The sequence below is a fragment of the Sander vitreus genome, chromosome 11, assembly GCF_031162955.1.
Source record: "Sander vitreus isolate 19-12246 chromosome 11, sanVit1, whole genome shotgun sequence".
NCBI classification, from domain to species: domain Eukaryota; kingdom Metazoa; phylum Chordata; class Actinopteri; order Perciformes; family Percidae; genus Sander; species Sander vitreus.
The window spans coordinates 23,768,121-23,794,781 of record NC_135865.1 but is presented as its reverse complement, the minus strand read 5'-3'; the positions used below and the strand labels follow the sequence as shown (position 1 = coordinate 23,794,781).

General features: G+C 38.9%; 1 protein-coding gene across 1 annotated transcript in view; it reads left to right on the top strand.

Moving 5' to 3' along the window:
* The window catches only part of adcy5 (adenylate cyclase 5), an 83,023-nt gene that overhangs the window by 46,258 nt on the left and 10,104 nt on the right, over positions 1–26,661 (top strand). The window contains exons 4-17 of the mRNA XM_078262425.1: positions 4,122–4,233; positions 6,863–6,990; positions 7,909–8,067; positions 8,211–8,352; positions 9,767–9,904; positions 14,426–14,448; positions 17,763–17,922; positions 19,836–19,933; positions 21,621–21,708; positions 24,002–24,118; positions 24,258–24,416; positions 25,374–25,558; positions 25,701–25,721; positions 26,052–26,184. Of these exons, the coding sequence (XP_078118551.1) occupies positions 4,122–4,233; positions 6,863–6,990; positions 7,909–8,067; positions 8,211–8,352; positions 9,767–9,904; positions 14,426–14,448; positions 17,763–17,922; positions 19,836–19,933; positions 21,621–21,708; positions 24,002–24,118; positions 24,258–24,416; positions 25,374–25,558; positions 25,701–25,721; positions 26,052–26,184 (1,663 nt within the window). The remainder of the gene's footprint in view (positions 1–4,121; positions 4,234–6,862; positions 6,991–7,908; positions 8,068–8,210; positions 8,353–9,766; positions 9,905–14,425; positions 14,449–17,762; positions 17,923–19,835; positions 19,934–21,620; positions 21,709–24,001; positions 24,119–24,257; positions 24,417–25,373; positions 25,559–25,700; positions 25,722–26,051; positions 26,185–26,661) is intronic.

The following is a 26,661-nucleotide window of genomic DNA, read 5'->3' as shown; positions in this document are numbered from 1 at the left end:
CCCTTGCTTCTGAAACAAGTAAAACTTCAAGTTTTAAGAGAGCTTATATAACTGTTGAGTAAACAAATAGCACAATTTTTCCCCTATAAGAAACAGTTTATTTATAAGCCATTAAATAAAACCATCCTAAGTTCAGTCCACTCAAGTTTTACCTCTTAGGACCAGCAGCTAATTTTTGCTAGATGTGTAATTGACATAACTGATCAAGTCTGGCAATGCGAGACTATACACATCCACAGACGTGTATGTGTTAAAATAACTTGTTCCAAGATGGCGCCCAATTCATCTCAAAGAACTTTCCTCACCAGACATATATGACAAAAATACAATGATACTGATACTTTTTCATTTTGTTGCGGTGCACTGCAGTTAGTTTTTGTTTAATTTAATTGGGATACAAAGAGGTTTTGTAGACATTTGCGTTAAAGGCAAGTGAATTACTGCGTCAACACTTCTCTTCAGTCTCTCTAGAGCATGTCTCTCAGCTCAGGCACATTGGTCAAGTGTCTGCTTTCACTCGACCTCCCATTCAACGGTTCGCAGAAAGCAATCAATTATTCTCAGAAATGTCTCTGTACCCCAGAGCGGGGACTCTTAATCCTCTTCAGCCTGAGACCCAAATTAAGAAGATTTAGGCATCTTGAAACCCAGGTTCATTCGAACATGTTGGTGCTCTTTACATGTGGCAAGCCAAGAGAAAAAAAAACCTGTAACCCTCAGACAAAATGAATGTCACACACCCAGAATGCACACTCACACTTTTAACATGTGTATATTAGGGCTGTCAAACGATTAAGCATTTTTAATCGCGATTAATCACTGAATTTCTATAGTTAATCGCGATTAATCGCATATTTTATCACATGATTAAAATTCTATTATTTTGCATTTCAGAACAGTTTTTAAGTACATATTAACAATCAAAAGCAATTTTTACCAGTGTATCTTAATTAGGAATCAAATTAATGCAAAGAAAGTTACTTTATGAACTTGATTTTAAGATTTGTAATTATTTATTTACTGTAAACTAAATAAAAATGTGTGAATCTGTCATTATTGCACAATTCCTCCAAGTACCTAACTAAAAAACTAAAAATCCCTATCCTTACTAGAGTCAATATAGTGTTTAGTAACTCCTAAATAATGCTGATTACTCACTGACGTCCAGTGATCACCGGTTAATGAGACAGCGTTTGCAGCACCTTGCAGCAGTTCCAGTGTGGCTGCTTTCTCCGTGTGGTACGTGTATGGTGAAACTACTGTCCCTCGACGGCAACGAGACAGGTCAACCGTAGTACGTCTTTAAGACCCGAGTCCTCTACGATGCTGACAGGTCTGCAGTTAGTTGCCACCCGTTTAGCCCGCTAGCGGGTAGCATCACATTAACTGTACTACTATGCTTAGCTCGTAGGTGGTAGCTCAAGCTTGACTTGCGTTGGTGATATTTTAATTCGGCTTTACACAACGTGCATATGGCTTTCGACTTGTCTACGAGCTGTCCGGGAGTTTTGGGAAATAAAATAAAATTCATTCAGAGTTATTGCTGCTGTGTTTCTCCATCATGCCTGCAGCCTGCAACAGCAGGATGTGTTAGGAGGAAGTGGCAACTTGATGATAAGTAACGGGGCTGCAAAGGGTCAAAATAGTAGCCTGTCAGGCACGACGCAAAGCCGAGTGAAGTGTAAAATAAATTATTAAATGCTGGCATGCGATTAATGCGATTAAAAAAAATTAATCGCATCGCGTCGGCCCTTAATCGCATTGCGATTAACGCGTTAACGCTGACAGCCCTGGTGTGTGTGTGTGTGTATATGTATGTATATATATGGGAGTATTTATGTTCATATGGAAGTATTTATGTTCACATATATATATATATATATATATATATATATATATATATATATATATGAACATATATGAATTTATGATATCATATATATATATATATATATATATATATATATATATATATATATATATATATATATATGAACATAAATACTCCCAACTCCTGCCCATAAACACTCTACAATCACACCATGTTCTTGGCTGCGTCACAGACACCTACCCTGTGAGATTCACGTGAGCTTGTTTGGTCCGAAACCTTTGTTTATTTATAGATCTCTCTTGTCCTTCCTGGGGGTTTGACTCAGAAAGCCACTTCTATATAGTCCAAAAAAAAGGTTGAATATCTGGCTTCACAACATCAAACAATGACAATTCTTCAGTTCCGTGTTGGCAAGGGCTGTTGATGTTCTTAGGTGGTCCTTTAGGTGGCTAAAATACGTTATATAAATATAAATATTTTAAATACGTTGATGCCCTTGTCCACAGCAGAACATTGCTTAGCTTCCTGGTCGGCATGTGCCGACCACCATTTACTGTAGGTAATACACTGACTGTGAATAAGTACCTCTTACAACCCCATTTAAAAAAAATCCAAACTATCCCTTTAAGGTGAAGATGGATTTTCCCCCAAAGGTTATTTTAAGTTAATTTGATCATTGGGGATCCCCTAAGGAGCTGAGTCAAGCTCCTTAGGTGAGTCATTGTCGAAGTTGCAACGAACACAGTATTAAGCAGTATTAAGTAGCAAAAGACACAAGGCATATTCTTGCCTTCTGACTTACGAAGTCCATCACATGTTTCACCCCAGGAGAAAATCAGTGACCACAGAATAAATATGCTTATTGAAGAAAGAAATGTCGAGCCCGAGATGTGACTGTGTGGTTGAGGGTTATGATGCTTCACAGAACAACTTGAGCCATTCAGGACGAGCTTCTGGGTTTTATCTGTAAGTGTGCATGAGGCCATCCTGTCTGCCTCCCACAGCTAATACTGAGCATATTGCTTTATCTACCTGCCAACCTGGTCTCTTTGTCCTTGTTTCTTTCTGAGAGGAATTATTTAGCCCGATGAGCTCATCGGTCCCAAGTTGTGCCATTGTTAGGAGGGTAATGAAAATGCCTCAATCACTAGTCTAGTCTAGTCTAGTCTAAACTAATCTAGTCTAAACTAATCTAGTTTACCGTGTTCTCAGTGCAAAGCTACTCACAAATGTATTAGGTCTTTCTCTGTCACACACGCACGCACGTATGCATGCACACACACTCTTGTGCCATTTTTCCAAGACAAGACATTAGTCATTAGCACAAATGCTGAAGCAGAGGGCAACAAATGCTATATCAAGTACATTTTAACATCAGATTACAGGCATTGTGTTCCTTTGGAACATGGCTGTACAAAACCGTTTTAACCACAATCTCACACCGTTCACCTCCATCAATGACTTCAGGGGTACATCTTGACCAGAGTCATTTCAATACTCTTGTCTGGTGTGTCAAGCTCAAGGGACAGAATGGTTTGTTTTTTATAAGAGTTTTGAGGATGTTTATGGGCTGTAGCAAAGCAGTTGCACTCAGTAAAAAAACAATAAGAGCTTCAGAACTCATTTTAGATTTAATAAAACCTACTTTTAAGGATGACACTGGTGTTTTTCCTTTACACTGTAGAAGTATAAATATACTGTGTAACCACAGCCTGATATATGCTAAAGTATACCATATTCCTCTGTGACTACTATTGTAGTCTACAAACTATTAAAAACACACAAAAGAGCCATACTGTTACACCGGGTTCAACAAGTTCCGTCATTGTGACTCGGCATGCTTAGAGTTTATCACTCTTAACTCATCAAACTAGCAAAACAGTGTGAACACAGAAGCATGCTCTGTGACATGTGCCTGACTTGGAACCACTCTCCATCCATGATCAACACTTACATATCCTTTTCCGGGTCGTGAGGGAGCCTATCCCAGCTGACATTTGGTAAGAGGCGGGGTAGAACTATTCACCAGAGGTCAAGCATGCAGCTGCAGAGTTGTTTCAGCAACCAAATAGGTGGAATAAGGCTAGAATTATGCTGCTCTGGGCTGTACAGTACATAGGCTAGCGTCAAAATAGCTCGCTTGAAAGGTAGCACATGTCTGTCTGCAGCCTCACCAGACGAACAGTACAGTTAGCAGAGACAACGACTGTGGCGCAAAGGGAATTGGGCCTTCCAAACTGGGAGAATAAAGAATGTTAATTTCTGTTTCTCTTGTCTTTGCTTTCTGCAGCATCTTATTTGCAGACATCAAGGGTTTCACCAGCCTGGCGTCCCAGTGCACAGCGCAGGAGTTGGTGATGACTCTTAATGAACTCTTCGCCCGCTTTGACAAGCTGGCAGCGGTAAGAATGCAATCACACACATGTACTGTATACTGTATGGAACGGCCACAAACTGTGCTGACATTTTTGTTATCATACTTTTATTCTAAGAAAATGTGTTTGTTTCTTTTTTGTTTTGAGAATAATTGCAATTCATCCAATGCAAATGTAAAAGACGCTTATTAAGAGATAGCAAGTTAGAAAATATTTGCACAGAGATGCATCTAGATCGTACGTGGCTCTTACAGGTAATTGCTGTGCAGAGCTGTTCTACCACTCTCTTATCAGTATACCAGTTTAGACCACTGGTGATGTTATTGTCATCATAGTGTAATGTTGAAAACTATCCAGCTGGCATATGACTAGTTAGGAGCACAGGCTGCCTAAAAGTCATTCAAGAACTAGGGTACATTCCATCTAAAAGCTTGAGAAGTGGGGGACACGCTCTTGAACCTCGAGGACTCGAGGAGGACAAACTGATAATATAGTGCTAAATAATCCATGACATAGTTGTTGTCTTTCAGGAATATAATCGGCATAATATTTGTATTCATGTTGACAGAGGAGGTGCTGATATATCAAACAAATACAACTGCCACAGGAGGGGAACAGAGTATTAAAAATTAATGGAACTTCATATCAGGCACACTCATTTCTAATATGCAAAATTAGGTTTATTTTTTCAGGGTTTCTTACAGTCTTTCCTTTTTGTTTTTTCCCCTATGAATTATTGCATAATTTGACTCTCTTTTGGCCTCTAAAATGTATTCAAGTTAACAATCTGGGAAGAAAGAATCATTCTTTGGGTGAACTAGTCGCAGCCTGTAAACATATGCAAACTGATGAGGGGTTGCAAGAACACATCTTTATTTTTAGGGTTCACAAGCCAAACAGATTGGGAACCACTGATTTAAGACATTCACACTAAGCTGGCTAAACCATAATTTTAAGTTTTCATGTGAGACAGAAGGCCAAAACAGAGAGAGGGAGAAATTAATTTTACGTCGGCTTAGTGTGTGGACTTAGTCTTGAACACAGGCCTTTACTTTATTTGGTCACTCTTTCAATGTGTTTACTTTTTAAATAGAAAAAATACATATGAAACTCTCAGCATCACTCTTAGCATGTGAGGGCAGACAAACGGTTATAAAGTACATATCAGGCAATGCTAGCATGAATACAGACATGTGCACAGAGCTTAAGGGCAGCTCCAAAATATCAACTTCATATCTGCCATCAATATCCTGCAGCCAGACATGTGTTTGTAGCACATTTCTAATAATCTTAACCACAGCTTTATAAACAGCACATTCGTGAATATTGACATTTTCTTTTTCTTATCCAGAAGCTTCATTGTTTGTCCAGCAGATGCTCAATGTATGTCATTTGTTTATGAAAGGTGAAATGATGTGCTAATCAATATTTATGAGTGAAACAGACATAATGGCATTATAAACCAGGATCATTGCTACTGACACTTTTATGTCCATGCCAGATGTACCTTGTATCCACACGCGCACACGCGCACACGCGCACACACACACACACACACATACACATACACACACACACACACACACACACACACACACACACACACACACACACGCTCTGTCTGTGCTTTTTACACAGTGGGTCTTTTTGTATTTTCCCGGAGCCATGTGCTAGAGAGATACTCAGGTGGATATCATGAGACACAGTGTTCTCTAAAGCCCTACAGATACACACACACACACACACACACACACACACACAAATATAAATCCTGCTTTACGTGTCCATGTAACAGTGTTTCATAGCTACAAATACACCTTCACATTACAGACTCATCTCTGAGGCCAAATGCCCTTTAAAGGATCAGTTGCCCTAAATTACGTATATAATCTCACTTACCTCTAGGGCCCTTTTGACATGCAGATAGTTTTGGCTTTCAGTGTCCAGGATTTGAAAAATCTGTTGCTGATTTCTGCCTCCACCCTCCTTAAACCTCCTTTAGCCACTTGTTTCAGTGGTTTGACTTTTGTTCTGGATGTTTAGTATTAATGACAGGCCTGTCTTACACCCTGAATCCTTCACCTTTTGATTGTCGCTAGTGGAGGCCTGCGTGACTGAAACCACTTGTCGAAGTTCATTTACACAGACATTTGCACATTTGCAAATGTTTTGTTTTACATGTTTTCTAAAAAGTATTTTTGCCACATAGCTGGACTGTAAGATACGGTTTTAACATGAAGCTTTGTTGCAGCTGTAACATTGATCCAGTTAAATCACCATAATAACATTTGTTCAAGGTTGGACTGGGCTAAAACAGTTATGTGGTTGTGGTTTGTAAAAGGCATATTTATTTCAGTACATACAATAGTCCTCAGGATACAAATACACAGGCACACACACACACACACACAGACACACATACAAGCACACAGATGCTTAAAATCCCAGGTCCCATGTGTCCTACCACCTACGACAGCCAATAATATTAAAGGATGAATGAACTTGGTGTGTGAGGTGTGTGAATAGGACAAGCTGTAGAGTTTACTAACCAAGAGAAGACATGTACAAGTGAAGTCATCATGTAACCCACCAGAGTAAACTCTTCTTGAGTTTATGAGCTGGTGTACTTATCCAGTAAGTTGTTCTTTCCGGACAGGAGAACCACTGTCTGCGGATCAAGATCCTGGGAGACTGCTACTACTGCGTATCTGGGTTGCCAGAGGCGAGGGCCGACCACGCCCACTGCTGTGTGGAGATGGGGATGGACATGATAGAGGCCATCTCGTAAGTAGTCCCCGGGGTTAACAGGGCATCACTGGTTAATGCATGACTGCAATTAAAATGGCTAAATATGTATGGTATATAAATGGTAATAGAAGCTCTTGTCTCCAGTCTGCTTCAGTAGGGGGTCATTGGCTGGGAAAACTGCTCGACGGATGCAGTTTTAGTCATATTTCATGGGAATTATTTATCAGCCGTGGGAGCGGTAATAAATAATATCACTTTGTATACAGTAATACTTTTCTGTTATACATCCAAAAACCCTCCCCAAAGATCCCCTGCCCGCTCCTCCAATGTTCCAATGTCATTTTTTCCAACAGGCCCCAGGTTTCTAAGCCATCGCAGCCGATCTGCCTCCCTCTGCTCTGTTAGCATTATGCTCTCTGTTCTGTACCTGTTTATGCTGCTCAGAGCAGTAAGGGTCTGCACTGCGCTAGTGCTTAAAGGAGAAGTTAGATATTTTGGAGAAAAAAAACACAAATTGCCTTTATTCCCAAGAGTTAGATGAGAAGATTGATACCACTTTCATGTCTGTACAGTAAATATGAAGCTACAGCCAGATAACTTAGCTTCGCACAGAGACTGGAATCAGGGAAGAAACCGCTAGCCTGGTTCTGTTCAAAACATTTCCAAAATGTTGAACTTTTCCTTCAAAAGTAGTAAATTAATCAAGTTATTATTATTAATTTAAGTTAGTATTCCCCCCCACACATCCAAAACATTCACTTCATGATCTACATCAACAACAAAAAAAATCTAGTTTGAAAAAGATCGCGCTACTAAAAATCCTGATTTACCAGTGACTTGTGGGATACCTCAGCATTCCGCGTGTATCACCAAATATGTTGGCAAAATTAGAACCAGTCATTTGGCAGATTATTATTTTTGTCACTTCACCATACTTTCTAATATTTTCTGCAGGCTGGTACGTGAGGTGACTGGGGTGAACGTGAACATGCGAGTGGGAATCCACAGCGGCAGGGTGCACTGTGGGGTGCTGGGACTCAGGAAGTGGCAGTTTGACGTCTGGTCCAATGACGTCACACTAGCCAATCAGATGGAGGCTGGGGGCCAAGCTGGGTAGGTCTCTCTACCGTAGTTATAGTCAAATTCTAAGTAACTACAAACCAGTCTGTTTTGCTGAAACTGTATGTACAGCCATATACAGTATCCGAATAATGAACATTTATATGGGTGTTTATGTGTGTTGTTTTCCTTTTCAGGCGTATCCATATCACTAAGGCCACTCTGAATTATCTGAACGGGGACTACGATGTGGAGGACGGAGCAGGCGGAGAACGAAACGCCTACCTGAAGAAGCACAACATAGAAACCTACCTCATTGTGGGCTGCAGTCAGAAAAGGGTACGGTCCTCATTAATGTCTGAAATTGCATAGGCCACACATAAAAGTACACATAAAGTGCACACTTAAAAACATACATCATATTTAGGGCTTTTAATTATTTAATTTGTTTAATTTAAAGCTACATTTGTTGATGTTTAGCCACTAGGGGGCAATAGAACTCCACAACAAGCCGACAGACACACAGCCATGACATATTATCACCTTGTAAAGCTGCTGCCGTGTTAGCAAACATTACAACAGATACATATTTGTATACCATTGGAGTCATGTTTCACTTGATAAATATAAGTCCAATATTCAAAGTCCTTTTAGATCTCCATCAACTCCTGAGTGAAATATCAGACTCTTTTTAGCTGCTAGTTTTACTTTCTTCGCCAGCTAGATGCCAACTTTGTCTGTGCTGGGCAGTTAGTGTGCAGTGTGCATTCATTTATTTCATTCATAAACATCAAACAGCCAGTCCATATTGCACATATCATTGTTTATAAACTGGGATTCTGTCCGTGTGAACTGTTTTTCGGAGAGGAATGAGTTCATCTCCACTTGGCTGCATGAGCTCCAGTTTGTTTATGACAGAACTGCTTTTATCAGCTGTCTTTGTCCTCTAGCAGTATCACAAGCTGTGACTATAGATAGCATGTCATGTGAAGTGATATCTTCTCTGACTTTTGCTGCTCATGCTCTGAGACAGAAGGAAGATTGTACAGTCTTTAGTTTTATTTTAGTTTCTTTTTTCAATTTTTTAAAAAACAACAACAACAACCTAGAACCAGAACGTGGTTCTAATATCAGATCTGTACGAAATAAAATAGTTACAGATAGTACCTCCGGAAAACATCTTTTAACACACCAGAAGTGGAATTTTTTTTTTTTTTCTTGAGCATAAAAATACTGTACATACAGTTGGTGGAAGTTTTTATTTACTGCTTCTCACAGTAAGATGAGTAAATAAACGTTTAACGTTGTCTGCAGTGGCAGGAGATTCTCTTTTGATGATTTTTGTAAAAGTCTTACCGCCTCGCTATCACTAACGTAAAAGTAGAAATACCCCAATATCAAAATACTCCATAATTCCTGCTTTGAAAAAAAAGTAGATAAAAGTACAGAAATATTAAGTAACAATTATTCCTGAATGTTGTGAACAAGTACAAAATAGCACAACATACAAAGGAAATACCTCAAAAGTACAGTACTTGAGAAAATGTACTTCCCATCACTGGAAAGTAGATGGTGCATTTAAATAAAATCATAGTCCATTAGAGGCAAGATTGTCTGCTCAACCAGCTGCTGCCAAACCAAACACCAGAAAGAGAGTTTGTGTCTGTCAAGGAACTTTATCTTTTGTTTAGTTTTTGTGAGTTCCTCAGCATGTAATGAATATATTCTAATTCTGTATCTTTATTTCTTACAGAAAGAGGAAAAGGCAATGATAGCCAAAATGAACCGACAGAGGACTAATTCTGTCACTCACAACAGTGGCCACTGGACTGACCGACCGTTCTACAACCATATGGGTGGCAACCAGGTCTCCAAGGAAATGAAGAGGATGGTAAGGAAGATTTAAAAAGTGGTCATTTCAGAGTGTCCTGACCCTCTGCTTTGTAGAGCTGCTATTATGCTTGTCGGTATTATTAGAGTGCCACAGCCAGGTGACTCCCCTGCCAATAATATCTTATCTCAGCCCTCATTTGGTGATGAAGCCAACACATAGTTAATACCCATAATCCTTTGATCTGCAGTCCTGATAAGCAGCGGCGATGGCCCTTCATGGCACACTCCACCTCTCACACATCATCTCGGCTCTGAGAGGCTCTCAGGGGCACTCAGAGAGACAACAGCAAGCTGTAGGCGACCGCGATGAAGCGATTACCACATCTTGTTGGTCCACTGCTGTCAGTGGAGCAGGGAGGGGGAAAAAAGCCCCCCATCATTTACACTTTAACCTCTCCTGGGAGGAAAAGCTTGAAATGTAGCAGCAGCAGAGAGATGTCCATACTGAGATTCATTTTTATTTATGTACTGTACTTCTCTCTCTCTCGCTCTCTCTCTCTCTCTCTCTCTCTCTCTCTCTCTCTCTCTCTCTCTCTCTCTCTCTCTCTGCTGAGCCGACCCTGCAAACAGAGAATCACTCAGTGAATGCACACAAATACACACACACACACACACACACACACACACACACAAATTGTGTTTTGTTTAATCTCAGATCATCAGTCCACCCACCTCTCTCAATGAATCTATTATGGGACAGTATGTGAGATAGGCCACGTGCACAGTTCTGTGTACGTTTTATTTTTCCATTGCAAAAGTCCTGTTTACAGCAGTTTTACAGAAATGATTGAAATGAAAATGTGTGCAAAATGTAAAAGTTTTAAAGTGAACTAAATGAAAGCACACGTTAAAGTGGAAATAATCATTGGGGGGAAAAACTTCATTTTGTGAAAACAACTACAAATTTAAAGCAAACAAAGCCTGTGTTGCAGTCTGAGACCATGGAGTTTGAAAGATGTGGGCATTTACTAGAGAGGGAATTGCATTATGGGAAGTGTAGGATCCAACAAAAAATCAGGATATCTCGGATTCTACTGCACCCAGTTTAGTTTGTTTTTTAAAATCAGTCTCTTGCAAGTTCCCCAACTTTATGGAAGTGCAATACTAAATAACTGAAGTACCCCTTTAATGATTGGTGACAGAACTACATTTGTGACTTGATCATTTATGAGAGTAATTGTTTGTTTAGGAGGGATGCACTTACTAGTTTTATTAACTCTAACTCATCATGGAAAGGTTGAACACACTTGTAAGTCGCTTTGGACAAAAGTGTCTACCAAACTATACTATATATATAACTATAACATGCATCCTGTATAAAGCTGATAATAAACTTACAATCAGCCAGGCAGAGCGTGTATACATTTCAAACTGTGGATTTGATAGGGAATACAAATGTGAGGAGGATAAAGTACAGCCCAGGGGAGTCATCTTAACTTTAACTTGTGCTCAATTGATCCAGTAGACACAATACAACAACAGGATCACTGCTGTGACATGCATACTCAATATTATAACATTTTCACTTGCTGTATGACAGTTAAATACTGCATCACATTACTTAAAAACTTGTTTTACTTACGTGTCATTCCCTGCTTTTATTCCGGAGGTCAGGTGCATATTCTGCATCTCTTGCCTCACAGTTTCCACCTAGAGTTTATGTTTAACTCAGTGCGCGCTCAGTTAAGCAAATCGTGTGCACAGATTTCCACATCAGTTATTTTTTTAATGATTATTAGTTTGTATATTTGTATGTGACCCACTGGCAGAGGCTCTGTACTAGCAGCCCCACTGTTCTTTTTGTAGCGAAAGTCAACAGCCAATGACTGAGCAAACAAAGAAAAAAGCTCAACCTACTGAAACTCCAACCACACACAAAATCAAAGATTCCAATATGATTTACAATTGATCTTTTTGACAGTAAAAGTAGAAACACTACAGCTGAGACTGCTCAGCATTAAAAAAACAGGCTTATCTCCTGTCGTCCATGATGAGTACGTACAATTAATGGTCCCATCATCATGTCAGCGGCTGTGGTTTTTTTTTCTTTGTTTGCCTTATATCAGACAAGATTGTCACCAAAGCGTCTTTGTGTGTTCTTTACACTTTGACTTACAGAGCCCTTTCAAAGTCTGCAGAAACATTAACACTTCTGACATTAACTTTATTTGCCACAGTTCAGCCTTTGTTCTTCCTCGGCCTCGATTCTCCTCCTGCCTATCACTCTCTCCCTCTCTATCTCTGTTCTGCTAATTAATTACCCGGCAAGCTCTGAAGATAAAACGTTGTAGCGAGTGAAGAGTCAAAGACACACAGTAATAAGAGAGAACTTGTGTAGAAATGGGAGGGAGGAAGGTGTGTCATGGATGGATATTCTCTATTGTTCTATCTATCTATCCAGACACAGATGCTGAGCAGTGGACTGTGAATGACTTATGAGGCATCCACGAGTTTACACATGCACGTTCCTTTACTTCTGTTTATTCAACTGCTCTCATATGTTGAAAAGATGAAAGGAAAGAGTGAAACAAGCCATTTTTAAAGCAAAAAAGCCAAATATTTGATGGTTCCAGCTTCTCAGTTGTGATAAGTGCATGCTTTTCTGTGTCATACATGATAGTACCTGAATATCTTTGGGTTTTGGACTGTTGGTCAGACAAAACAAGATATTTGAAGACGTCATCCTTGTATTCTGAAAAAAAATTTCTGAAATGTTTATAGAAACATGATTTATTGATTAAGCAAAAAAGTTATCCACAGATTAATCAATAATCAAAATAGTTGCCAGTTGCAGCCCTAGTTACAGTCTTTGCATGTAGAGCCAGCTGTGCTCCCTCAGCATTGACGTTGATGTGTTTATCCAGAAGAGGGGGCTAGAGAAACGCATTAGCTCACTTCATGGTAAAACATTTCGATGTGGACATGGATGGATTACTAAATGGGCCTACTGAGAACTGGCCCCGGGGTGCAAGGGGTCAGGGGCCCCCAGAGCCAGAGCCTCTGTATGAAGGTAACTTCTGTTGATGGAAAGTCCCAGAGCAGGATGTATGAGCATTTATGTGTTACCAATATTTGAATGCAGAAACTGAGTGACAGCAACTGATGATTATTTAATTTGAATCATTGGATCACATAATAATAAATCAGAAAAATGCCGGAAGATTATAATAACCTACACTGAGAATAATGTGCTAAACAGACTAATGTCTGTGCAGAAATACTCAACTAAGTTTGTTGTTTGTTTCTTTTCTGTCCGACTGTGAACTTTGATGCTTTTCACTCTTACTCAAGTGCATTTTGGGAAAAGAAAAGGTGAAAACAAGTGCACTCATCCTTTTTTCTGCTCAACACTGTAACCTCTATTTTCCATCTCCTTCCTATTTCACTTGTTTTATCCCTTTATCTGATCTCAAAACTTCACAGTCTTTGTTTCCTGCTGTGCAGAGCTGACAATGGGTGAGATAAGAATAGAGTGGTGCCAATCTTCAGCCCAGTTTGAGGCAAATATCTTTCAATTTTAGCAGACACCTGCTTGATTGCTTTTTCTGCTCACTTGCTTCCAGCCACAGGGAACCTTTCCCTCCATACCTCTTGTTTTATTTCATTTTCTCAGACTAGTTAATTATGTAATCAGACTTCCAAGAACAGTTATTTTAAAAGTTATAGTGTCCGCATTGCATTTAACAATTATTATTGAATTGAACAAGCTGATGTGCAATCAGAGGTATGATTGGTGGGCTGAAGCTCCTCAACTCAGTTTTTAATAAAAAAAATCATATCTAGCTAAAATTATACACCTAGACATATTTTTTGCTACAAATTGTAGCACTTGAAGAAATATTATTCTATTTCTTCTGATAGAAGAAAACTATTGTTGTATAAATCATATATGAATGTGTTATTTAAATAAAACAAATGTATGTACTGTAGATATACAATTCATCTACAAGCTTAAAACTGTGTGGCCATCACAGAAGTAATAGAATTTCTAATGTTTTTAACAGTTAGGCTGCGGCTAGTGCTGTGGAGATAGGTCTGGCAATGCAAGACTGGCTGTGGCTAACAGTTATCTTTTTATCTTTTCATATCTGTCTGGTATTGATTATTACTAATAATCGTTATTGTTGAAAAGTTTCCAGAGCCTAAAGTTATCTTCAAATCATTTGTTTTGTCCTTACAACAGTCAAATAACTGTCAGATATTTAATTTACAAATATATAAAACAGAAAACCAGTTAATCCTCATAGTTGAGAAACTGGGAAGAAATGTTTGGCATTTTTGTTTTATAATTTACTTACTTGATTTAAATTTTTGTAATACTCTGTCAATCAAGATTTCTTGTGCATTTGCCAGTTTTGTTATTGTTAATTCAGGGTAAAGCAAACAAAAAAACGGTGTCCAATCTGGTTCAAAACAGGTAAAAAATAAATTTCCCAGTTGCTTAAACACGAGATGTTTTCATCTCCAGCTAATTCATTTTAATGTTTTGCTCTTTTCTGTTCTCTTTTCTGTCTTGCAGGGCTTTGAAGATCCCAAAGACAAGTGAGTAGTGACTGTATCTCAACATTGTGTAGATACACTCAGTGGTCACAAAATGTTATGAGAGACTACATGTTATTTATGGCCTATGTAAACACCCAATTAGCTTACAAGCATAAACAAAGCCCAGATGGAAACATTAAATCGTTATGCTCCTGGTTACTATAGAATGCTATAAGGCCTGTACTCTACAGAAAGCGCCTGCAGTGTTCTTGCTTTAAAAGTCTTGCAGACATTTTGATACACATACTAAAAAAAATGGTCTTTCTTTCCTGATAAGAGTGCAGCAGAGACGGTTAAGCCCTTTCAGAAGTTGGGGCTGCGATTGTATAAGCTCACTTGATATACATACATTTATTAAACACTGCAGGGAAATACAGAGGGTAGACAAAATAACAAAAACTTGATGAAAAGGGACACTTTTGGGACAAAGCTCCTGAAAACGTATTTTCTCAATAAGCTTGTTATTAAGTGTGATGTGGGTTTATATAGACACACAATTTTCAAATTTAGAACAGTTTTAGATATTGTGGTTTAATCTTAATAAAAATACATAAGTATAATTTTTTCTGTTTGGGAGAAATATGATTAGAAACCAAGGTTTTAAGGGATTTTACATGTTTTGTTGTTGCAAATACTAATAAATATACAGTATTTCATTTGAGCTTCACTTAGCAGTATTCATCAGTTAGTTTAAACTTGAGATCACTTTGTCAATGCTGCTTTGTTGTCATGATTTCTGACACTATTAGTGTTGACAAATTAAGTACTTTTGCAGCTTTTGTGAGCGATGCAACTGAACATTTGGGCACTAAGTGATTTAGCCTCTTTGGAATGCTTTAAAGGGGAACACCACTTACATTTAGAATTCCAATATTTATTATAGATTTCCATGGCTTAGGGAAGTTCAATCAATATTTGTGAACATGAGCTTATCACTTTCAAAGTCAGACACCAGAGAAGTAAGTCTCAAACTTGTGATGTAATCAGGTGTAAAGTCTGGAGCTGCTCCATAGACAAATAATTATTTTGTGGACCCACACAATGTTTGTTTTCTTTTTTAGACCCAAATGAGCTTTATTCTATTGTAGTGTTCTTAGTTCTGAAACAGAAAATGTTCCCATATACTTCTACTTTATAGCTGCTAACTGCTGCTAATATGCATTCAACCTGATATGACCCACCTGTCTAGCAGTGTTTGTTATTGTGATAAAGTTATTTCAGAGATTAACTTCCTCTTTAGAAAGTGTATAATATGATGCAATAGCTGTCTCATCCCAAATATAAAGACAGAGAAGGGGAAGTTTAGCCCAAAGGCTGTCAGTGATCAAAGAACTACAGTTATTTATAAAGAAGTTGTCCTCCTACTCTCCTCCCAAACGGTCCTGTATCTGTGAGTTTGTTCTGACATGATACTGACCTGGAGCGTCCACGCTGACAGCCTCTGCTCCGAGCTACAGCACAGATCCTGCTTCTTATGCAGAGTGACAGCTTTTTGGATTTGAGAGGAAGTGTATGCTGTGTTTTTAACATGCTCTGCTAGAAAGCAACACTTGACAGCTTAGTTTGGAAATCTGTCTGTACAACTGCTTGGTCTGGTGCAGTCAGCAGTTAAAAATCTAGTCCATTTATTAGGAGTTTATGAGTGATTGGACTCAGGAAATCATCTCTGGCCAGTATCATACCCTGAATGTTAACCATGACTTTAGACAGATAATTCATGAGTGGAAAAAAATAGCTTTAATAGCTAAAGAACTCTTCTTTGCCACTACATTAAGGCCTTAATTGCCAAGGATTTAGACTTTATTTAGGGGTGCCCCTATACAATAGTTTAGTGGTTAAGACGCCAACTGTGAACCGTAATGTTACTGGTTCGAGCCTGGCCAGGGAGGTTTGTTGCATCTCTAACGCTCTCATTTCCTGTCGGCTGAAAAAGTAAAATAATACGTTACTTTTTTTCAACATTTAAAAGTAGCTGCAGCACGACAGAGTCCAAGACAAATCCCCCCCCAAAAAGTGCATCTTATCTGAACCAACATGACAAAACTTTTAAAGATCCCCTCCATGCATGTTTTGAGACATATATAAAAGTACTCTGCTTTAAATAATAATTGTGTCTGTTATGTTTTGTTTTTGTTTTACAAAAAAGTTCAATTACCTGGTTCAGAACCAGAATTCTTAAAATTACCTCTCCCTCTTTGAAAAATCCAGAATCTATTAATATGAAAATATTGTTAAAGCAGCTTAGTCGATATTTTTTACAATAACAATGTATCAAATGACGATGTGAAAACAATGTTGTTAGTTTATTTCTGTCGTTTTCATTTTATACAACTCTAATACACATATAAAAAAATAATAAATAATGCAAACAACACAACAAAAATAAGTCATTATTTTTTAAATAGTGACAAAGCAAGTTTATGTTGACCGAAAAGGTGTAGACTGAAGCCTTAGCTTATTATACAAGACAATGTGAAAGAGGCCATAGTAAACCTACAAAAAATAATCACCTGAATCTGCAGCTCTCTTCCTCTCCTACTTCACTGAAGTCCATTCTCTGAGGCTTCAAGTTTCCACATTACACTTGTGTAAGTTGCATGTTGGCTCATGATTGGCTAAGCACAAAGAAACTTTCCTGCTTCAGGATGTGGAAACAGCATTCTCGTGTCAAACTCTGCACATTTATTATTCTGCACAATTAATGTCAAACATCCATGGGAGGTGACAATTGGCAATACACATGACCCATCCAACATAAATCACATTCTCATTATTGTACATCACATGCATTTTCTCCATGTGCTGGCACATTCATTCAGCCACTTTTCTCACTGGGGCTTCCCATCAACAACATATATTTTTTGAGGAAATTAAATGGCAACAGCATCACACACACTACTGTAATCACCATGATCACTATAGCAAAACATCTCCATCCGCTGATTAGTGCTTGTCAACAAGGCCGGAGAATTTCAAACAATGTAAGTGACACTTTGGACATTCTGTGATTAGTACTCAGTGAACTGTCTCATCAGAGTCTTTTGGGACTGAGGGGAGTGGTGGTACTTTTAGGTCGATTGCTCCTTTTCACTTTACCTATGATTAGCTAAATGTTACTGCACCTCAGGGTCGGTTGTTAGGGTGACCATTCAACAATTACAGATGATTTGCAGTTGTTCCTACCTTGTAAAAAATGGAATTAGCTGCTCGGTTGCAGGTTTTTCTAAAAAGACCCTGAGTAGAAAATGTTTAGCTGCAGTGAAATCTGATGCCTGCGATTTAAATGTCACCTGGTCTCATCTTGTGTCATTCAGGAATTTCATTTTCAGAAATGCACAAGAAAACCTAAACCCAGAGGACGAGGTGGACGAGTTCTTGGGCCGCGCCATCGACGCACGCAGCATCGACCGCCTGCGCTCCGAACATGTCAAGAAGTTCCTGCTCACCTTCAGAGAGCATGACCTGGAGAAAAAGGTAAGGACGTCCACACAAAAATAGTGACACACACTGCCAACATAGCAGCAAATAATTGGCCGTGACAAGCAATCTTCCCTGTGCAAAAAGCTTTTCTCCTGCTCGCTCTTTTCTGTCCCTTGAGAAAAGAAGTCAAGCAAAGTCTAACAGAGAAAGGGAGGAACTGGGGTTTAAAGGGGGAAGACGGCTACTTAAGGGAAAAGGAAGTGAACTGCTTTAGACAGTGGAGGACAGGCTGAGACGAAAGGTTAGAACTCAGGTAGTTGCAAAAGAGTTCTGGGAAAACAGGACAGAAGTGGAGTCCTCTTTTCAAGTTTCAATAATTTGTTTTCCTCTAATGGAAAGGAAGGGAAGACTTAGAGCGGATCAGAACCTCCAGCTTGCTGTGGATGAAATCATCTCAGCCTTCAGTACCTGGACTCATATGCAGCCTCATCTTCCTATAGATAGATAGATAGATAGTTAGTTAGTTAGTTAGTTAGTTAGTTAGTTAATTAGTTAGTTAGTTAGATCCCAGACAAGGCAACAATTATAATACACAGATGCCAGCAGCTGTCTTAGCCTCGCTTCATTCCAGGAACAATATGCAAAGCTGTTTTTAAGACTTATGGGGACGGCACAGCAGCAAGTCTATCATGCGTCAAAGTATGACTTTAATGAGAAAAACAACCTTGTTTTAACTTCTGTAACAACGTTGTTTTATTTATTTATCTAAATAATTCAGTGGGTTTCTAGAGGGTTTTTAGCCTAAGGCTTAGGATCATTTTCTCAACCAACTCTTAATCTTTTAATTTATCTGATCTAAAACTCAATATATAGAAATATGTTTTTTACTGGACAACATCATATATTAGTATCTGCTGCATATATTTCGCCCAGTTACTAATAAGAAATTGCAGTACAGGAATACAAAAGGTATGGATAATTTTGAAAAATGTATAACCAGTGTCACGTCACATAGTTTGTTCCTCACCACAAAACAAATTTCAGCTAATATATTTTTATTGTATATTTTGTAACTCTCAAATATCAATATCAAGTCTGAATGCTGACCAATAAAATGATAGCATTTGAACATTTTCCTTTCAAAGCTATGTTAAATGTGTTTTTTACATTACTGAGACCAAGGCCTTTATACGCACATGCATAATAATCAAAAACTCAAGCTGTCTTGTCTTATTTCATTTTTTTTTATTGTTCTGGGATTTTACCAGCTCAAAACTTGAGACTTTGAAGGTTTTGCTTTCTTCTCTCAAGTCAAGAGTCATACAGAGCATTAGGACCACTGATGTTTTGAGTATAAAGAGAAAGCATACTTGTTTTTTCAAGTACAAAGCCATATTATTTTAGGAATACAGTCCAAAACATTACAAGAAAAGCCAAATGTCAAGTCTCACAGCAGTCAAGTCCATGTCAAGTCAAGTGTAAAGACAAATTTACGTGAATTATGTCTGACTTGAGTGCAAGTTACAAGTATTAGTACAGCGCCACTACTGTACATCCCCCTTGTTAGCAAAATTACCAAAATGCATGCCTCCTTGTTAACCTGCCATCCCCCTCTCTATCCCCTATTAGCACAGACAATGCAGGGGCAGAGGGGTTGTTTAGTTGACAGTCTAGTCTGCCTGACTCATTGATCCTTTATCTGACTGAGGTTGAGTTAGATTATATGGCCTCGACCATGGCTCTGGAATGACAGAAGCCTAAGGTGGCTGTGTATTGATAAATCAATGGCGCTGTCCGTGGTGCTGAAGCAGCAGAGACATTTATAAATGTGACTTTTTCTCTGAGTCCTGCCCTTTTTGGGATAATTTATTTGTTTTGGTTCTATTTCAGAGGGACAGAAAGGAAGAAAATTGTATTGTCAGTGTTAAAATGCGGTTTCATTCTCCTCCTCTTGTTCCCTCCTGCAGTACTCGAAACAGGTGGACTCCAGGTTTGGGGCTTATGTGGCCTGCGCCTCCCTCGTCTTTCTCTTCATCTGCTTCATCCAGATCATCATTGTGCCATCGTGAGTCAACACTTTGAAATACAACACAGAAGACTTTAGACTAAATTCTTCATCGTCTCACTGAAATATGCCCCCATTATGACTCATATGTCTATGATTTTAAAATGGGGTGACAGTAATTTGGCTCCTCACAGACACTTGTGTCATTACTGACATTTTACCAACTGCCAGCCAAACAGAGACGGATGCTGAAATCATCTATGTGTCCCCTTTATGCTAGCATTAGCATCCACTATTATCTCAAAAGACAGGAAATGAGAATTTGTAACAACCACAATTAAATCTTAAATGATAAATGGTAGAGTCTGGGTGTTTGTATAGCAGATTGGTAAAATGTACATTAAATATCGCACAGAAAATATTTTAAATTACAGGACAATTTTTCATTTACATAGAAAGTGAGTGTAGCAGGTGAGACTGAAGGAGGAGGAGATGAATAGGCTGTATGGCTGTAGACAATACAGCCAAATCCATTAGTTATTATTATTATTTATTATTATTATTATATATATATATATATATATATATATATATATATATATATATATATATATAGTCATGTGAACAAATTAGGACACCCATGCTAAAGTTGACTAAAAAGAGGAATAAAAAAATCATCTTTTGGAAAGTGATCTTAATGCCTTAAAAAAAAAAGAGGAAAAATCCAACCTTTAAGGACACCAATTTTCTTTGTGAATGAATAATGTATCGTAAATAAATAAATGTTCTTCCTTAAAATACAGGGGGCATAAGTAAGTACACCCCTATGTTAAATTCCCATAGAGGCAGGCAGATTTTTATTTTTAAAGGCCAGTTATTTCATGGATCCAGGATACTATGCATCCTGATAAAGTTCCCTTGGCCTTTGGTATTAAAATAGCCCCACATCATCACATACCCTTCACCATACCTGGAGATTGGCATGGTTTTATTTCAGTTAGCCTAATAGCTGGTTTGATTTGCATTGAGAGATGATCTTATGGAAAGTACCCCAAATTGGTGTCCTTAAAGATTGGATGTTTCCTCATTTTTTTAATTAAGGCATTAAGATCAATTTCCAAAAGATGATTTTTGTATTCCTCTTTAGTCCTTACAGTATCAATAGCAACTTCTTATTTATAAAAGAGAATATCAACTTAAAATCTGTGTAATTGCAGCTGAGCAGCAGCCAGATTCAAAGAGCTCTTGCAGATTTTTGTCTTGAGGCGAACCCTCCTCTCTTTTTCTCGCTGCCCATCTCTTAGTATTGATCTTCTTTAGCCTGTCTCTTTATTAACCTTTCTCCTTGATCCTTTCATCTCACCACTCCCCTCTCCTCATTACCTCTTAGAGTCCCTTCTTCCTGGTCTCCTCACCACCTCCTCGCTTTCATTGTCTTATTTGTTTTCCTTAATAATTTTCATCGTATTCACACGTCCTCTCCTCTGTTTATCTTGGTCTCCTTCTGCTATTATCATTACCTGTCACACACGCACACACACACACACACACACACACTCACAATGCCTACTTCATAATATTTACATTGACACAAGGTCAAAGACAATAAAGAGAAGCAGATGCTGCTGCCCACAGTATTACCTTCGAAACCGCAACACAGACAGTGTATTAGAGAAACAAACAGTGAACCATAAAAATGCAGCTAGAATCATCATATGAATATAATGACATACTGTGTCACCTGCAGCTCCAGTCTGATGATCGGTTTCTTCGTCACCGGTTTCATTATCCTGACAGCTGTCATGTTTGTCTCAACAGTGTACTGCTGTTTTGGGGTGAGTATTCTCTGCTTGTGATGAATGAAATCGCCAAATAAACTGGACTCCTTGTGCAGATATTTTCTCAAGTGATAAAAGATAGGGTAGATTTTTTTTAATTTTTTTTTTAATTTCTTTTACAAGGTTGCAGTTTTGTAGAATATCTATCTCAAATATCAGCAAAGAACAGAGAAGGGCTTGTTCTTATTTCTTTATATGGAACTTCAGTATCAGACATCACATAGACAAATCTGTTACATCTTTTATCAGGCAGTGGTTTGATGCTGTACTCGCTATTCATTCCAGATGTCAGTGAACATTTAAACATAATCTGCTCTTGACCTCATAGCAACTTCTTTCAGATAAGAGTTTTTAACTAAATTCCTTAATGCAAAGTGCAGATGTCACCATTTGTGATTTCAAAATACACCTTGAATAACCCTTTTCTCTTAAAAGAATAGAGCTCATTTTGGATGTAGGCTTTTTGTTTCTCTGTTTGTGTGTGTCCATAGTATCAACTGATCGGTCCACTGTGGGCCTGTGTTGAGGTTAGGCTTCTGGTATTTGGGGTTTTTATGACAAGTTGTTCATTACAGAGCTATTCAGTTCACACCAGTTCTTGCTTCAAGGGTGCAGTCACATTGGTGTGAGGCTCTGAGAACACTTGTCTCCCATTCACTTCAATCAAAGGTGGTATGACCTGACAAATTTAAGAATGTGTTTCCTATTTTAAAACATGATAAGATGTTTTATGGAAGCATTTCATAAGGACACCCTGGTGTAGTGAGGTGACATTTTTATTTACAAAAACAGCATACAACCTGATAATCCAGAACTCATTGAAAACAAGATTGTCTGCTGTAGTAGAAGCTACAGGTTGTATGTGATGTGAGCCGATGTTTTGGGCTCACACTCACTGAATCACGAGGTTATGAATGCATGGTGATATTTATGCAATGTAGTCTAACATTAGACCGAGATTACCTCACTATAGACGATGCAGCTCTTCTGTCTCTCCTCTCACGAGATGCTGCTGGGGGATTTGGGTTAAGTGGCATCGACACATGCAGTTCAACATCACATCTCCTTAAGTCCTCTAATATTTCCTCACATATGTCATCAACACATCCATGATTCATGGAAATGTTGTGTAAAACAAGGTCATATTTTTCCTTGTATTTATGTATGGTTTGCAAAAATGGGAAGTGCTGGGTCAGTGAGATGAGAGAAGCAAAGTGTATGCGTGGTGTGCACACTCTACATTACGGCCAAGCATGCGCCCTTAAAATAGCATCTGAATAACGCGCCACTGACTTTAGACTAGGTTTTTCCTGGTCTGTGGCGGAATTGTTTTCTGAAACTGCAAAATAGCACTAGGGAACGTTTGCGCTGGAACACGCCTCCTCTTTTTGCTGAACCGGCCCTGGGAGCACAAGTTCATTCCATAATTTACCGACGTGAGTCTGTGGAGGGAAAAGTCCGCTGTGCGTCAGGTGCAAAATAGGAATGATACATGCGTCGGTGTACAAAGTCAGTTGCGCTGGGTGCAAGATAGGGCCCAGTGTGTTGTCACTGGGTACTGTGTTTTGTCCACATGAGATTAAAAACCAATCAGTCAGCTAGTCAATCTATTAATCAGTCAGTAAATAAACTGCAACTTTGTGGATAATTACATTTCTTTTACGTTGTATCTAACATAATTATTTTGTAGTATTTATGTCTCACCTGCCATCCACAAGCTCAGCTCTTTTTCACAACATTATGAAAAATGTTTGACACATCAAATGAAGTTTACAGTCAGACCTTTGTAAAATTGGACCCAGAATCCTTAATTTTTATAGAAACGGCAGTAAACATGGCTTTCACAGATTAGTTTTTTTGTATGTGTTAAACACGGCTGAGTTATAGAAATTAAGTGCACTTAATACAAGAGAAGGGTGATGATGTCAGATCTCAGCTGCCAAACCTCCAGAGGCTTTAAAATCCATCTATTTCCTTCTCTCATCACCTGCTGACAGGCCATGAGGGACATTTAACAGGGAAAAGTGGAGCTGCTGTTGATGTTTTTCACTGATAATTCATTGTTCTGTTTTGGTAAAAACAAACAAATCTCTTCCATTTGTACATCTACTGATTGTATAGAGATGATTTTTGATGTATTCTCATTGGATATTGATATGACTGATGGTAACTCAGAAAGTGACATGCTGAACTGCAGTGTGTATTTAGGGATGTATTTATTTAGTGGCTTCAGATGAAAATGAGCCCATCACTCACTCCCTGGCTTTGTCTGTTTTTATCGTGCTCCCAGCTCTTCCCAGTCCCTCTGCAGACTCTTTCTAAGAGGATAGTCCAGTCCAGACTGAACAGCACTCTGGTGGGCGTCTTCACCATCATCGTCGTCTTTGTTTCTGCTTTCATCAATATTGTAAGTTCAACAGAATATCAAAAAAGAGTAAAAATGTTCTCCCCATGAAATAATTTGTTAAAGCACTGAGCATTTTGACATCTCAAAAAACCACTGACTCTCCTCTGCTGTGTCTTTACTGACCTTGGACCTCGTTCAGTTCACCTGTAGCAGCCTCGACCTGCGGAGCTGCATCTGGGAAGAGCTTAACGTCAGTCTGGCCGCTGTGAACGCCTGCCATGCTCACCTCCTCAACTACAGCCTGGACACACAACAGAGCCCCTGTGGAGACGATGGCCTTGTCTGCAGCTTACCTGAGGTACAGGTGTGCCTTGTTTTTGTGTGTGTGTGTGTTTTATTTGCATAGTGTGATTTCTGATTCAAAAATACCTACTAGGTATTGTTTTAAAGCAAAATAACATAGTTTATTCTATGTTTTTTTTTTCAACAACAAGCTCATTTAAAGGGGTGCAATGAACATATGCAAGAGTGAGGAGGTAAATTAAGCAAAACAGATTACTGCAGTTGGTAGAAACTGAGGCTTTTAAGATTCAACTCAGATGAGCAACAGATTTGTCTGATGCAGGTAAGCCAATTCATTTTTAAGCATTTCTGCAAGGAATCACAATGATATGTTTGTGACTAACTGTGTTGGTCAAATATATCTGTTAAAAATGTTCAGGGCAGCCTTGTTAACCAAAGAAGACTTTAGTGCTGCTGCAAGTCTGTTACAGAAGCATAAAATGCCATCAGAATAAGAACATTTATATACATACATATACATTATTTCATCATGCCAAAATATGCTGCAGTCTAATTCATGGGTAAAATGAGGCAAACTGTTATTTTTCTTTTGTCTGAACATCAGACGAAAAACAACACTGTGGCTGTAAAGTAACACCTCAAGTACCTTATTGCTTTTTGCACAATACGTCATTGCAATAAAAGGGACAAGAAATTCAATCCGTCACAGTGAAGCACTTTGTAATTGTATATTTTAAGATGTCAATGCTTCAGACGAGTGAGATCATTTTGAACAGTAGCAGAACAAATGGCTGCTAAGTGAGGGTAATAATTGCAGGTAGAAGTGTTAACATTTGGCTTGCACATTAATGTTTAAATTAACTAAGTGGTCAGAATTGTGGGTTTATGGGGTGTTTTATAATACCTCTGGATGTGACTCATTCAATCAGAACCGTGTATTACAGAATATAAAGCTTGACTACCAAACATAAAAGAAAATGTACCTTCCCCTCTCTCCATCTTTCTCCCTCAGTACTTCTCGTGCTGTGTGCTGCTGAGCCTGCTGGCCTGCTCCGTCTTCTTGCAGATCAGCAGCATCGGTAAACTCTTCCTCATGCTCTTTATCGAGCTGATCTACCTCCTCGTCATGGAGGTGCCCAAAGTGAGCCTCTTCGACAACCAGGACCTGCTGGTGATGGCCAACGCTGTCAACATTGTGTGAGTCATTACTGCTGCGTGTGTGTGTGTGTGTGTGTGTGTGTGTGTGTGTGTGTGTTGTTACGCTTGTAGTGTTTAAATCTTTGGTGTGTACAGATGTTCTAACCGCTGATTGGCTCTTCTCTGTTCCTCCCCCTCACAGCGAGCACATGAATGGAACAAGGTGAGACCAATAGCAACTTCTATTACCACAGAGACCCAACGCATCACCTCTGTCATCTGTTTAAGCTAACAGCATCATTATCACTGTGCTGGCAGAAATTTAACTATAATGACCCACTGGCAACAGATGCTAACGCTAATGAGCCAAGATTTAAAGGGCAGCTTGTTATTGTGCCACAGTGTTCGTGCAAAGTACATCTTTACACCCATACAGGATAACTTAACACCTGTATGTTTGATGAGGTAGGTGATTGGTAGTTCATTACTTAGCATAACACATCTGATAACCTTGTAGTGTGTGTGTGTGTGTGTGTGTGTGTTGAAACTCTAGCTGTGTGATGGACTCCAAGGTTCCTCTGAAGATCATGACCCCGGTAGTCATCACGGTCTTCGTTCTCGCTCTCTACCTTCATGCCCAGCAGGTAGAGTCCACAGCCAGGCTCGACTTCCTCTGGAAGCTGCAGGTCAGTGTGCGTGCGTGCGTGCGTGCGTGCGTGCGTGCGTGCGTGCGTGTGATGTTGGTTTAAAGATCCAAGACTCCTTTCGGGAATACTAAAAGATGTTGATCATTAAAGGGGTGATAGAATGCAAAACCAATTTTACCTTGTCATAGTTGAATAACGACCCCATTTGATACCCCTATCCTCTGCAAATCTCACATTTTGAAACTGTCGCTGAAAACGGGCGAATCTCAACAAAGCTGGAAACTGACGTAAGCATCCCAACTCCTAGTCTTTGTCACGCCCCAACATTTGCATAGGCTACACCACTGAAAGTCAAGTCAAAGCCAAAGTCAGCTTAGTCTTCTGAATCTAGCTAGGTCATGCAGATCTCCAGAGGTCCGCTATTTAATTACTAAATTCACTTCTGAGACTTTTTTATGCGAGAAATCAACAATGTAGAGGTCAAGTATGGGCCGTTTTACGAAAATTGCTGGCTAA